Raw genomic sequence first — 12,647 nt, forward strand, 5'->3', positions numbered from 1 at the left:
GACACGCAGTGGGTAGTGATTCATGACCTGGTGTCACCTGCCAGGCCAATAACATTTCATTTTCTGAGCCTGAGCAGGTCAAGCCTCAAGCCCTCAGCCAGTGAACTATAACTCAATGCTAGCAAAAAATGTCCAGATTGCAAAAGTTAGTTAGAATAGCGTTGATCTCAAACTGTAGCATGCTCTTCTGAACTTCTGGAGTATATGGGGCAGGGAAAAGTCAAGGCCATATCAGACTATATATTTTTTCATACATTTTAAACAGAACAAGAGCACATACATCTATGACTCCTGCATGAAACATGCATGCATTTTTTGTTGCCCAATTAAAGCCAACAGGCATGTTGTAATGCAAGAGACATGCCATTTTGTACTGGATTTTCTCCCCATTCCACAGCTGAAATTTTCTCAGTATGCCAACTATGCTGATGAAGTCATGACACATCATAAATATGGAAATCTTAAGTATATTATATGCTTAACTTAACATGCAATTAGTTGTGTGATCCTGTCAATCATCTATGAACATAAATGAGGAAGTATTTGTTTTCCCCAAACAGCCACTGGTTTTATAAAGTGAACCTAAATTATAGGTTATACAGTCCTCTCCAAAAGTATTGGGACAGCAAGGCCAATTCCTTTGTTTTTGCTAAACCCTGAAGACAAATGAGTTTGAGGTCTAAAGATGTGCATGAAATGACAGATCCGAATTTCAGCTTTTATTTCCTTGTATTTTTATCTAGATTTGTTAAACAACTTAGAACATATCACCTTTTGTATCAGACCATCCAATTCACAGGGGGGCAAAAGTATTGGAACATGTGACTAACAGGTGTTTCTTTTTGCCCAGATGGGTCCTGTTAAATTGATTGGTTAAACAATAAATAATTCTGAATGTCTACTCTTGGTTTTAGCCTCAGGTTTTGCCTGTGACGACTACATTTGTGTTAGAAAACATAAACCAACATAGAGACCAGAGAGCTGTCTCTGGTAAAAAAGCAAGCCATTTTGAAACTTATAAAAGAGGGGAAATTGATCAGTGCCATTGTACAAGCATTGGAGATAGCTTGTACAACAACTTGGAATGTCCTGAAAAAGAAAGAAACCTCAGGCGTACTGAGCAACAGACATCGAACAGGTCGACCAAGCAGTAGTTGATAGAAACATTGTGAAAGCAGTGAAGAATAACCCCAAACCACCAGTGAAATTACAATCTCTATAGGGCAGGGGTGAAGATGTCTCAATCAACCGTTTGAAGACGACTTATAGAGCAGCAATTTTGAGGCTATACCAGATGATACCAAGAAACGACTTATCAGTAATAAGAATCGGAAGGCAAGATTACAATTGGCAAAGAAATACAGAGATGACCCATAAAAGCTGTATGGACTGATGAGAACAAGATTAACCTCTACCAAAGCGACGGAAAGACCAAAATGTGGAGAAAGAAGGGATCTGCTCATGACCCAAAACATACAAGCTGATCTGTGAAGAATGGTGGAGAAAGTATCATGGCTTGAGCTTGCATGGCTGCTTCTGGAGTGGGCTCACTAATCTTCATTGATGATGCAACTCATGATGATAGCAGCAGGATGAATTCAGAACTCTTACAGAGGAATGTGTCAAAAATAATTAGGAGGAACTTCATCATGCAGCAAGACAATGACCCCAACACAACACACTGCCAACACAACAAAGGACGTCATTAGGGAGAAAATGTTGAAGATTTTAGACAGGCCATGTCAATCACCAGACTTTAACCCAATTGAGCATGTATTTCACCTCCTGAAGAGGAGAGATTGAAGGGAAAACCCCCTGAAACAAACAACTGAAAGAGGCTGCAGTAAAAGCCTGGAAAAGCTTCACAAAAGAAGAATGCAACAGGGATATGCTACCAAATATTAAGTGTTATTTACTTTAATCTACTTAAATACTCTCTGTTACAATACTTTTGCTCACCTAAAAATTGTGTGGTTTGTGTAAAAGCTGAAATTCAGAACTTTTGTGTCATGTTCATCTTACCCAAATGTATTTAGTGTAGGTGAAATGATGTGTTATTTTGTGAATGAACAATCCTTGTTTTCAGTAATGCAAACTTTATTCATTTACAGTATTACTTAATTTCTCAATTAGAACAATTTGGCACATAAATAATCTGTCTGAGGATATTTTCAGTTAACCATTTTTTGCTTCTTGATCCTTTTTTCACACATTATGGATTCAAACGACTGAGCAGAAGAACACAGATTCCATACATCACGCTGTGCATAGTATAGTTACTGTGATCATCCAGTTTCTATAACAGCAACACATTTTTTGCACATAATACACTGAAAGATAATATGATCAATTACCAAATGTACAATTTTCTCCATTTCCAGTTTTTAAACAAATTCTCAACTGAAATAAAGGCTTGTTTGTTTACAATAGAAAAATACAGAACATTGCTAGAAGTATAATCAACCCCTTGGCTGTGCTTTTTCATAAGAGTTTTTACATATCTGTTTCAGACCAGTAACATGCTTTATACACAAACACCTCCATCAACAACAACAACCATGAAATTTTAATTTTAACAGCAGTACAAAAAAGTAGGAAGACACTTCAAAGAAAATATCTGTCTCCTGCAAACAAATGATTTGGGTATAATCTAGAATACAGCTCCCATCCATGTCTATCATAAAAAGAGAAATAATAAAAAACAATGTTTATTATTAGAAGAAAAAGTTTTCAAGAATGCAAGAATGAACTATGGCAATAAATGGCCCTTCCCAAAAAGAAAGTGATACTATATAAAAATAAATACCTTAAACATTGTAAGCCTATTTAAGCCCACATTCAATTTACAGTGTAAAAAATCTTAATAAATTACACAGAGGGTGGAATTTTATTATGATATGCACATGAACCATTGGTAGAAATATTTCTAAAGACAAAAGAGCATGGACTAATCTTTTATTCTGCTAAAATGCTTATTCCATGTGGTGAAGTGTTCGAATGGCATGGTCATCATGGCCAAACAAGTAATATTAGATATGCTTCCTTACATCAACACCCAGAAGTTATATTTTAAAGCAATCGGTAAATGTAAAAGAGCGTACAAGAGACCTCACTGCGCACTACATAATCAAAATAAATATGCGCTATAAAAATAAACAACTATAATGAAACTACTAATAATTAAGACTGTGAACAACCTTTGCCAGACTGACTTCTGGTGATATCACCCCATTTGTATATGCATTCAAAAAAATGGAGGAGATTCGAATAAATTGATCCTGTCTATAACCTATAAGTAACCATATGAAGCCTTATATCTCAGTGTGAAATCTTCAATTGCTTCAATTACAGTACATCCATCCATCCATCCATTATCTGAACCCGCTTATCCTGAACAGGGTCACAGGGGGGCTGGAGCCTATCCCAGCATACATTGGGCGAAAGGCAGGAATGCACCCTGGACAGGTCGCCAGTCCATCGCAGGGCACACACACCATTCACTCACACACTCATACCTACGGGCAATTTAGACTCTCCAATCAGCCTAACCTGCATGTCTTTGGACTGTGGGAGGAAACCGGAGTACCCAGAGGAAACCCACGCAAACACGGGGAGCACATGCAAACTCTGCACAGAGAGGCCCCGGCCGACAGGGATTCGAACCCAGGACCTCCTTGCTGTGAGGCGGCAGTGCTACCCACTGCACCATCCGTGCCGCCAATTACAGTACAGTTCAATTTTAAGTTATCAATTTGAATTAATCAAGAAAGATAAATGAGGTTAAAAAGCAATGAAAATGCATGAAATATACATGTGAATGCTGATGTAAGAAAAGCAGGGGAATGTATGCACAAATACTGTACTTCCTACAAGCCAAGTTGTCACGCATTGTCAAATCTACAGTGCAAAAATTGCAGAGCTGCTGACCAAAACTGCAGTTGAACACTGCGGACATATTCTGTTCAAATCTGAACATGACAAATAGAAATATAGCTGTAAATGTAAGGCCACATGGTTACACAAATTGTGAATGAAATTATGAACTCCAAAGACTGATGTTTGATGGTAGTGTGATATATTTAAAAAAAGCATTCAAACGACCTTCCTTGGACAGAAGATGATTGCATCAAAAGTAGGAACTATTATGTGGTACCAGGAAATCAATTACGTACTGCAATCAAACATAGCTTCGCTGTTTTTTTCTTCCTTTTTTTGGGGGGGTGGGGTGTAGGGGTTCACATATCACATTTAGATTTTTGATGTTTTTATGCACGTATGTTTAACACCTAGAACACTCTTGCATACAGTTAGAAAACACAGGAACTGAATGCTTCCCATACAGTTTATATATATATATATATATATCATATATTTTTTAATTCATTATTGTTATGTTTTTACGGGTGTGTTATCTCTCAGGGTCTTTGGGTGCAGAGACAGAGGTGGTGCGGAGGCGCGTTAAGGCAGAGAGTCGCACCCATCACACCAGGCTGCAGGGGGCTGTGGTGTGTTCGGGAGCCCCAGGAGGTCAGGCAGCGGGGGGAGAGGGTGCACAGGCAGGGGCGGGCAGGGCCAGGCTCTCCAGAGCCCCGGGTGGATGTTGGATCAAGGCACTGGCGTGGAGAGGCCTGGGGCCAGCGGCCCTTCTGCTGTGGGCACGGCTGCAGCTGGTCCTGCTTCTCTTATCTGAAAGTGGACAAATACAATTGTGAAATAATAATAATAATAATTTTTTAAGCTTACTTGAGATATTTCACATTCTTAAATACTTATAATGTTCAAATATGCTACAATATCTCAGCTGATCTTACATCACATAGGTAGAAAAAAAAGAAAGAAGGTAAACTACACCATTTTACTTAATTTTGTTTTTGACCATTGTGCATTAACCATCAATCATACTTGTTCTGCACTACAATACTCTGGCACTGCATGCCTTTTCAAAATCAGGATTTGGGAACAGAATTAATGAGATGAACAAGATTAATAATCCATATATTTATAACATCTGAAGTAAAATCTACAGTAGACCCAGAAACCACGGAAGGGTGTTTTATTTTATTTTATCACTGTCAATCAAAGAGCGGCTAATGGGTGGACTGGACTGGTGAGCAATCTTTGAAGCTGTAACTAAACAACAGGGATGAGTCACGGATGGGCTGAAGGCATTCGTCAATGCAGGAGAGAAACACGTTAATTAACATGGCCGCCTTTGGTGAATGGCTTTCTTCTGACAGCAAATAAAGCAGCCTAATCCCTGTGTGCTCCCAGCGAACTAATGGAAGATCTCTTCAGAGGCTCCTCTGCGCCCCGCGCCTTTATTCTCCCCTCCTTCCATTTTTAACAGCCATTCATATCATAATGCCTGATGTCTACGAGTGGATTACATAGCCTGATCATTTAGCAGGTTTTTACAAAAAAAGTCACTGTTTTTTAATCTCTGCAAGTGTGGGTGGGCCAGCCACTGCATATGACACACATACATAGAATATATATTCATAATAATATGAATTTAAAAAAGAGGGAAAAAAAAGAAGAAACACTCTCACTCTCACTCTCACTCTCACTCTCACTCTCACTCTCACTCTCACTCTCACTCTCACTCCCACTCCCACTCCCACTCTCACTCTCACTCTCACTCTCACTCTCACTCCCACTCTCACTCTCACTCTCACTCTCACTCTCACTCCCACGCTCACTCACACAGAAGAAGTAAATTCACCCCAACATAACACACATACCTTGTCAAACCTTTCAGGGGAGGGGCAGGCAGCTTCCTCCGCTGTTGCCGTGACGAGCCGATGGTCTCAGGCTGCAGAGAGCACAGCAGCACATTAGTGAGGTTGTACAAACAGCCCGTGTCAAACTTCACCATGATCACATTAGTGAGGTCATACAAACAGCCCGTGTCAAACTTCACCATGATCACATTAGTGAGGTCGTGTCACACTTCACCATGAATACACGGGTACCTTAGGTTTCGGCTTGAACTTGGAGAACCGTGAGCAGGCCGTCACGTTCAGACCGGCCGTTTTCAGAGCTGAAATTCTCGCCTCGATATCTGAAATCTGAGAGAGCAGGAGGATAAGAATCAGACAACGCTGCTGCATAAAGACACTTTAAAACAGCACGACAGGCACGCAGGAGCTAAATGCACATACTCCAAACAATTAACCTAACACATGACAATCTACACGGACAAAGAAAGTGTTTTCAACTTCAATATATCCCCCTAACTATAAAAGAAGTACAACATATACAGTTAAAATAAAAAGCTTTGTTTCACAAAGTTAATTGTATCATTTAAAAGGAATGTTTTTTTCCCCCCACTGGACAGTTTACAGCCCACACACCTGGAGTTCGGACTGCTGGACCTGTGCAGCAGCACTGGCCACCTGGTCCTCCAGGAAGGCCAGCTCTTTCTCTGTGGTGCCACTGCTGATGGCGCGAGCGCAGTCCTCCAGGTCCCCCAGCTCACCCTCCAGGCCATACACCGTGCCAGCTGCCAGGTACACCTGAGGGGAATGCCCACAGCACTCACTTACCCTAAGGCTCAGCCAACTCTGCCGTTACTAAGAAAGGATGCGGTGCTCAACAGCCATTTTGGCTCAACAGACTGACTTTTTCATTTTCAACATTTGCCTTGGGTTAAATACCCTCAGATATATTTAACGCTTTACCCTCAAACGCCCTCTTGCACATACATACCATGGTACTTTATGTCATTATTGTATATCTGCATAATGACACTTACCATCAGTTATGAAATAACTCTTAATTATGAGAAAACAAATAAAAAATAAAAAAGTATATTGCATATCATTGCATTCTTTACAGAACACACGGCATACATTTAATCTGAAAATTGAGGAAAACAACTTCTGCTCAGAAATACAGGCCTTTACGAACTGGCTTATTACAGTTTTCCTGTATGTTATGTTTTCTGACATTTGACCTTTCTCACATATCTCTTCCTTTCCTGAAACCCAAAAGTCATTCATCATTTACAGAGTGTCTCACTGTGGATGTTAAAAGTTTTGTCTCGACACTTGAATTATTCATGAAACTCCTCTGTGAAGTTTGGATTCCTGTTCGGCTGGAGGAAGCGAGTTCAGGTGGGGTGAAGGACGAACAGAAAGAAGCGAAGCAGGAGAGATGGCGAGAGGAAAACCCAGAGGATTATGGGTGAAAAGAGAGTCAAACACAAACACAATGGGAGGAGTTAGTATTGCACACCATAAACCTGTAGGTTTGGTACATTAAGCTTTTGTGATATTTTGGGAGGAGCAACGTGAAACCAAAATGAAACTGTATAAAAAAAATACATTGAAAAAATGCATTTAATTTAGCAAGATTAGCAAGATGCAGCATTCATCAAAAGACTGTCAAAACAAACTTCTCTTCAGTTTATATAGAAATGCAGTGTTATTCAGAGAAAATGTAATGCATTTATAAATGTTTTATAAACATATATGTTGGAATGCATATACTATAGCACATTATATTTAGCAAGTAGTTTGTAGTTGTGACAGGGCCAGTACACAGTCCCGTGCAATGGGATTTTAGCAGGCAACACTGTTGAGGATAAATACCATGTAAACACATTTTTTAATTAACCATAGAAAGGCTCTTGATTTGCAACGGTGTGTTAACACCCATTTCCAGTTTAGTGTTGATGTGTGGCTCACCCTGCTGAAGAGGAGGTGCGTTTGAGAGCAGGAGGTTTTACTCCCCTGCTGAAGAGGAGGTGTGTTTGAGAGCAGGAGGTTTTACTCCCCTGCTGAAGAGGAGGTGTGTTTGAGAGCAGGAGGTTTTACTCCCCTGCTGAAGAGGAGGTGTGTTTGTGAGCAGGAGGTTTTACTCCCCTGCTGAAGAGGAGGTGTGTTTGAGGGCAGGAGCTCTTACTCCCCTGCTGAAGAGGAGGTGTGTTTGAGTGCAGGAGGTTTTACTCCCCTGCTGAAGAGGAGGTGTGTTTGAGGGCAGGAGGTTTTACTCCCCTGCTGAAGAGGAGGTGTGTTTGAGGGCAGGAGGTTTTACTCCCCTGCTGAAGAGGAGGTGTTTGAGAGCAGGAGGTTTTACTCCCCCTGCTGAAGAGGAGGTGTGTTTGAGGGCAGGAGCTCTTACTCCCCTGCTGAAGAGGAGGTGTGTTTGATCGCAGCAGGTCTTACGTTCTCCTCCAGTTTGGTGAGGTGTTCGTCCAGCCTCCTGGTGCTGGAGCTGGAGGCGAGAGGGGAGGCGTCGGTGGACTCTGGAGGGGCGCTCCCCTCGCCCGCGGCCCCCTCGATCAGCTCCTCGGTGGCGTTCAGCACTTTCAGCACCTCCGTGGTGATGCTGCACAGGGACGCCGCCGAGTACTTCTGCTCCACGAAAACAAACACACACACAGAGAGGCTGAGTCACAGCACCCGCGCCTCACTCATTTCTGCGCTACCAGTCACTGTTAAGGCCCTCTGGCATCAGTCTGTATGACCAACTTAAATACGTGTACAGAAATTTTAATGAGACTTAATCACCAGTCATGTGACTCACCCAGACCAGCTAAACTGCACTTACAGGGTACTTCTGACACATTAATAACACCAAGGCCAAATCAAAGCAATGCTAATTAATGAGGGAGGTCCATTCTTCAGTTCTATTTTGATATCCCAGAGGCAGTCCACTTGCTGTTATTAGTCATGACAACTGCCATGGCATAAGTGTGTATTTCTATGTGACTCAGCGACTAGTGTTACTGGTGCAACTAATATAGTGTGGTCAAGGTACACAACTCTATCTGCATTGTGCTGATTGTGCTGATCATATGCAGGGGTGGTTAGTTTTGACATAGTCCAGTGTCAGTCTATGGCAGTGTATGTCAGTGTATGTCAGTGCATGTTAGTGTACGTCAGTGCATGGCAGTGCATGGCAGTGCATGGCAGTGTATGGCAGTGCATGTCAGTGCATGTCAGTGCATGGCAGTGTATGGCAGTGCATGTCAGTGTATGGCAGTGTATGGAAACGTGTGATGAGTACAACCTCACCAGCTCCTGCAAGGCAGAATGAGAACGGACTCAGAGATTAGGATTAGAAACAGACAGACACACAGACAGACAGATGGTTAACCAGCAGTCTCTGCAGTTGGCCACATTGCTTTGCAATATATTAATTTACCGAAATAAAACTAAAAACTGACCTTTCACAGCCACAAGGCTGAAATCTGTATTTCTGTAAATACCGTGGAGCACAAGAGAGGACGTTTATTCTGACGAAAGACTAATAATTTGGATAAATCTAACTCCACCGGTACTGTACAAAGCAGAAAGCTCTATTGTGAATGACATGTTTACTGTAACTGCGGCACTAGACAACAGAGAGCGATGAGATGCAGATCCTGACCGTATCAGAGGTGACGCTACCGCTAACCATACCCCACCCTGAGGGCTAGCAGCCACAGGTGCCACTGCCACACCTGGGCTCATGTTCCAGGGGTCTTAAACTCAGAGCAATTACTGTTCACGTCGTGAAGAGGCTGGGGCAGTGACTCTGGTGAAGCTCCGAAACTTTCCCCGATGAGAGCGCACTTCTTAAGCCTAATCACTACATGTTCTCTTCCATGTACTAGGTACCCTCTCTGTAGTTGTATCTTAGAAATTTCCTAAAAAGATGCATGCACCAACAAGTCTATTGTCTTATACTCATTTTTATTGTTGAGCACAAACTATAGCCTGTTTTGTTTATCTATCAATGGTTCCAATCATTTAGAGGTGACTGCATGTGTAAAATCCATGTGACTGCAAACTCACAGGTAGGACAGACTTTTAGTCTACAGAATGACAAGATGCCCTCATTTTTTTACTGCACTCAGACAAATACACCGGTTAGATGAAAAAGTCTCCTCTCAGCACACAACACCTTTTAAAATCTAAAAGAACAAAAAAAAACAAAAAAACACCACACATTGTGTAAAGACTTGTTTTGACGGTCCTTGCTTTTTATTTTTCCCTTTCAGGTGAAATGTGGGAACCTGAAGTGGGCCAGAAGACTGTGATAATGAATTAATCACTGGCGCGAGCTTTGATCCGCGATGACAGCGGTGCTATTGAACGCCATAAAACACGACAGCGGCCTGCGGCACTAGCCATGAAAGGAACCGTGCAGGTGGGGGGGGTGGGGGGGGCGGCTGGGGTGCACTTGAGTCAGAAATGAGAAAGCCATCAGGCCCTTTAACACTCTCATTCACTTCACAGGAAAAAGCTTCAGGTGTCTTCAAGACAGAGAGTAAGTCAATAGCACAAAGAATCAATGCCATATCGCTCATGTTGCAGAGAAACACAAGCAGCTCTAAGCACAACATGGACTAAACTCCTGCTAAACTTTCAAAAGTAGTAGGTCAAGAAAAGGGTAGTCAAGACTGAAACATGTGTGGACTGTAGCCTTCCAATAGTGGGGCAGTCTGCAGCCTAATGGCTAAGGCACACGACTGGGACCCGGAAGGTTAGTGGTTCAAGCCCCGGTGTAGCCACGAGAAAATCTGCACAGCTGATAACCCTGCATTTCTCCAGGGGAGATTCTCCCCCTGCTTAGTCTAATCAACGGTAAGTCACGTTGGACAAAAGTGTCAACTAAATAACAAATTATTATTATTATTATTTATAAAAGTAATGGTACAGTGCTACTGCATGCCCGTTATCAGAGAGTCTGCTGAATTTTCTTGTTCAAAGACAGGATTCAGACTAGCAGTGGTAGAAACTCTTCTCCAGTTAATAAATGAGACTTTCTCTTTCCCATTACGTAAACTCATATTCTTGATGACAATGATTTTAATGCTAAATTTGGGAACAAAAACATCCTGCAGCGGTCAATGCCTTCGTATTTTCTTTGGGTTCTTTATTCTGCCGTTCTTGTCACAGAAAATGGACACCTTTTAATGGGTATTAATGAATAGTGCGACACGAGGAGGCCTTTCAGCAGCAGCACTAGGCGAGGTAAATGAAGCCTTGGGCCAGATGAAGACAGGGAATCTAGTTCATCTTAAGAGGAGAGAGACAAAGAGACTGCGGCTACGGATGACTCCTCTCTCCGTGTCCGCTGGTGTGACCGAACGGTTAGAGCGGCTCTCACCTGCTGTAAGAGAGAGGAGATAACCTGAAGCTTCTGCTGCACCTCCAGACCACGAGGCCCTTCCTGACACGCAGGCAGACAGAGGGACAGAGGGAGAGAGGGAGAAAATGGTGGATCGAAAAGGACAGCGGACAGGCGAAAGGTAATGGAAGAGAGAGGGCCAAAAAGAGGGGTAAATGGGAATGGAAGATGAAGGGATGGAGAAAGGAGAGAGAAGGATAAACGAGAGAGAGAGAGAGCACGTAAGGGGTTAAAAGGCTTGAAAGACTGAAGCAGCCACTGTGTGAAATAGTGTGATTAGGGGAGAGAGCAGGTAAATGTCATGGCTTTTCTTTTTTTTTTAAGTTGAAAAGCCTTAAAGGAAGAGCTCAGAAGAGAAGATGCAGTGGATTGATTAATCACAGCTCTTGGTTATGTGTGTCCGCTACGTGCATGAAAACAGCTTTGATCAAAGAGCGCACACAGAGTGCAGTGTGAATACTGACTCAAGCAAGTCAAGTTTTTTTTTTTTTTTTGGCTGCAGCGAGCTCTGTAGAATTTTACATGACCCGGCTTTTATGTATTTTTTCACGAAGTGAAAATAAGGAGGGACTTTATTGAAATAATGCTGATTAGCGATAAGCTCTTTCTAAATGCGAAAATGAGCACTTTCACATTAGGCAGTTAAAATGAATCACTGTTAAGTTCAATTTTCAAAGCAAACCAAATCAATATACAAGTAAGCAAATAACGCTTTTTGTGGGCTCAAATTCAATCAGACATGATTTTATTCTGGAATCAAATGATTAAAGCTGCATAGTACTCACTAATGCTACTGCAATTAATTTAATTGACTTTAAAATAAAACCCAAAATTTATATTGTCATGCAGCTTCCATTTTTGCGTTTCATCCGATTTTTTAAATCTTATGCTGTATCTGATAATATTCCTATCTCCTCAACCATATATGAAGTACATGGTAAAAAATAAAATAAACTATAAAATGTTCAAAACCAAACCTCTCATCTTAAAACTAAATGATTCAGAATAGGCCTGGGTTCTGCAACAGACCAACAGAATCTCAGCTATTATTCGTGACACGCATACACAAACACACACACACACACACACACACACGCAGACACAGACACACAGGGAAACACTGACCACAATGTGGAAGGAAAAACAAAACAGAAAACGGGACGGGGAAAATAGGCTTCCCTTTATCCAGTATCTACAGTAACAGCCACTGAATGTGACATGAGGCCTAACGTGCTCATAGTTATGTATAACAGGCTAAGGCAGAATACAGACCCCAGCACTGTGTAATGTATGTGACATGAGGCCAACAGAGACAGGGTACAGACCCCAGCACTGTGTAATGTATGTGACATGAGGCCTATAGACAGAGTACAGACCCCAGCACTGTGTAATGTATGTGACATGATGCCTACAGAGACAGGGTACAGACCCCAGCACTGTGTAATGTATGTGACATGAGGCCTATAGAGACAGGTACAGACCCCAGCACTGTGTAATGTATGTGACATGAGGCCTAACAAGCTCGT

The 12,647-nt window shown here is 41.9% G+C and overlaps 1 protein-coding gene across 3 annotated transcripts in view; it reads right to left on the reverse strand.

Annotated features, from left to right (window-relative positions):
- Positions 1–2,076: 2,076 nt before the first annotated feature.
- myripb (myosin VIIA and Rab interacting protein b) overlaps positions 2,077–12,647 on the reverse strand; it is a 113,403-nt gene continuing 102,832 nt past the window's right edge. For 2 of the 3 annotated variants that reach the window (XM_061239224.1, XM_061239223.1), the window contains exons 12-17: positions 11,101–11,163; positions 8,169–8,357; positions 6,354–6,515; positions 5,973–6,068; positions 5,742–5,812; positions 2,077–4,686 (exon numbers count right to left, since the gene is read on the reverse strand). In XM_061239224.1, the coding sequence (XP_061095208.1) occupies positions 4,683–4,686; positions 5,742–5,812; positions 5,973–6,068; positions 6,354–6,515; positions 8,169–8,357; positions 11,101–11,163 (585 nt within the window). In that variant the 3' untranslated portion in view covers positions 2,077–4,682. The remainder of the gene's footprint in view (positions 4,687–5,741; positions 5,813–5,972; positions 6,069–6,353; positions 6,516–8,168; positions 8,358–11,100; positions 11,164–12,647) is intronic. The other variant, XM_061239225.1, reaches the window with a different exon arrangement.

This window comes from Conger conger, chromosome 4 (assembly GCF_963514075.1).
Source record: "Conger conger chromosome 4, fConCon1.1, whole genome shotgun sequence".
Lineage (NCBI taxonomy): Eukaryota > Metazoa > Chordata > Actinopteri > Anguilliformes > Congridae > Conger > Conger conger.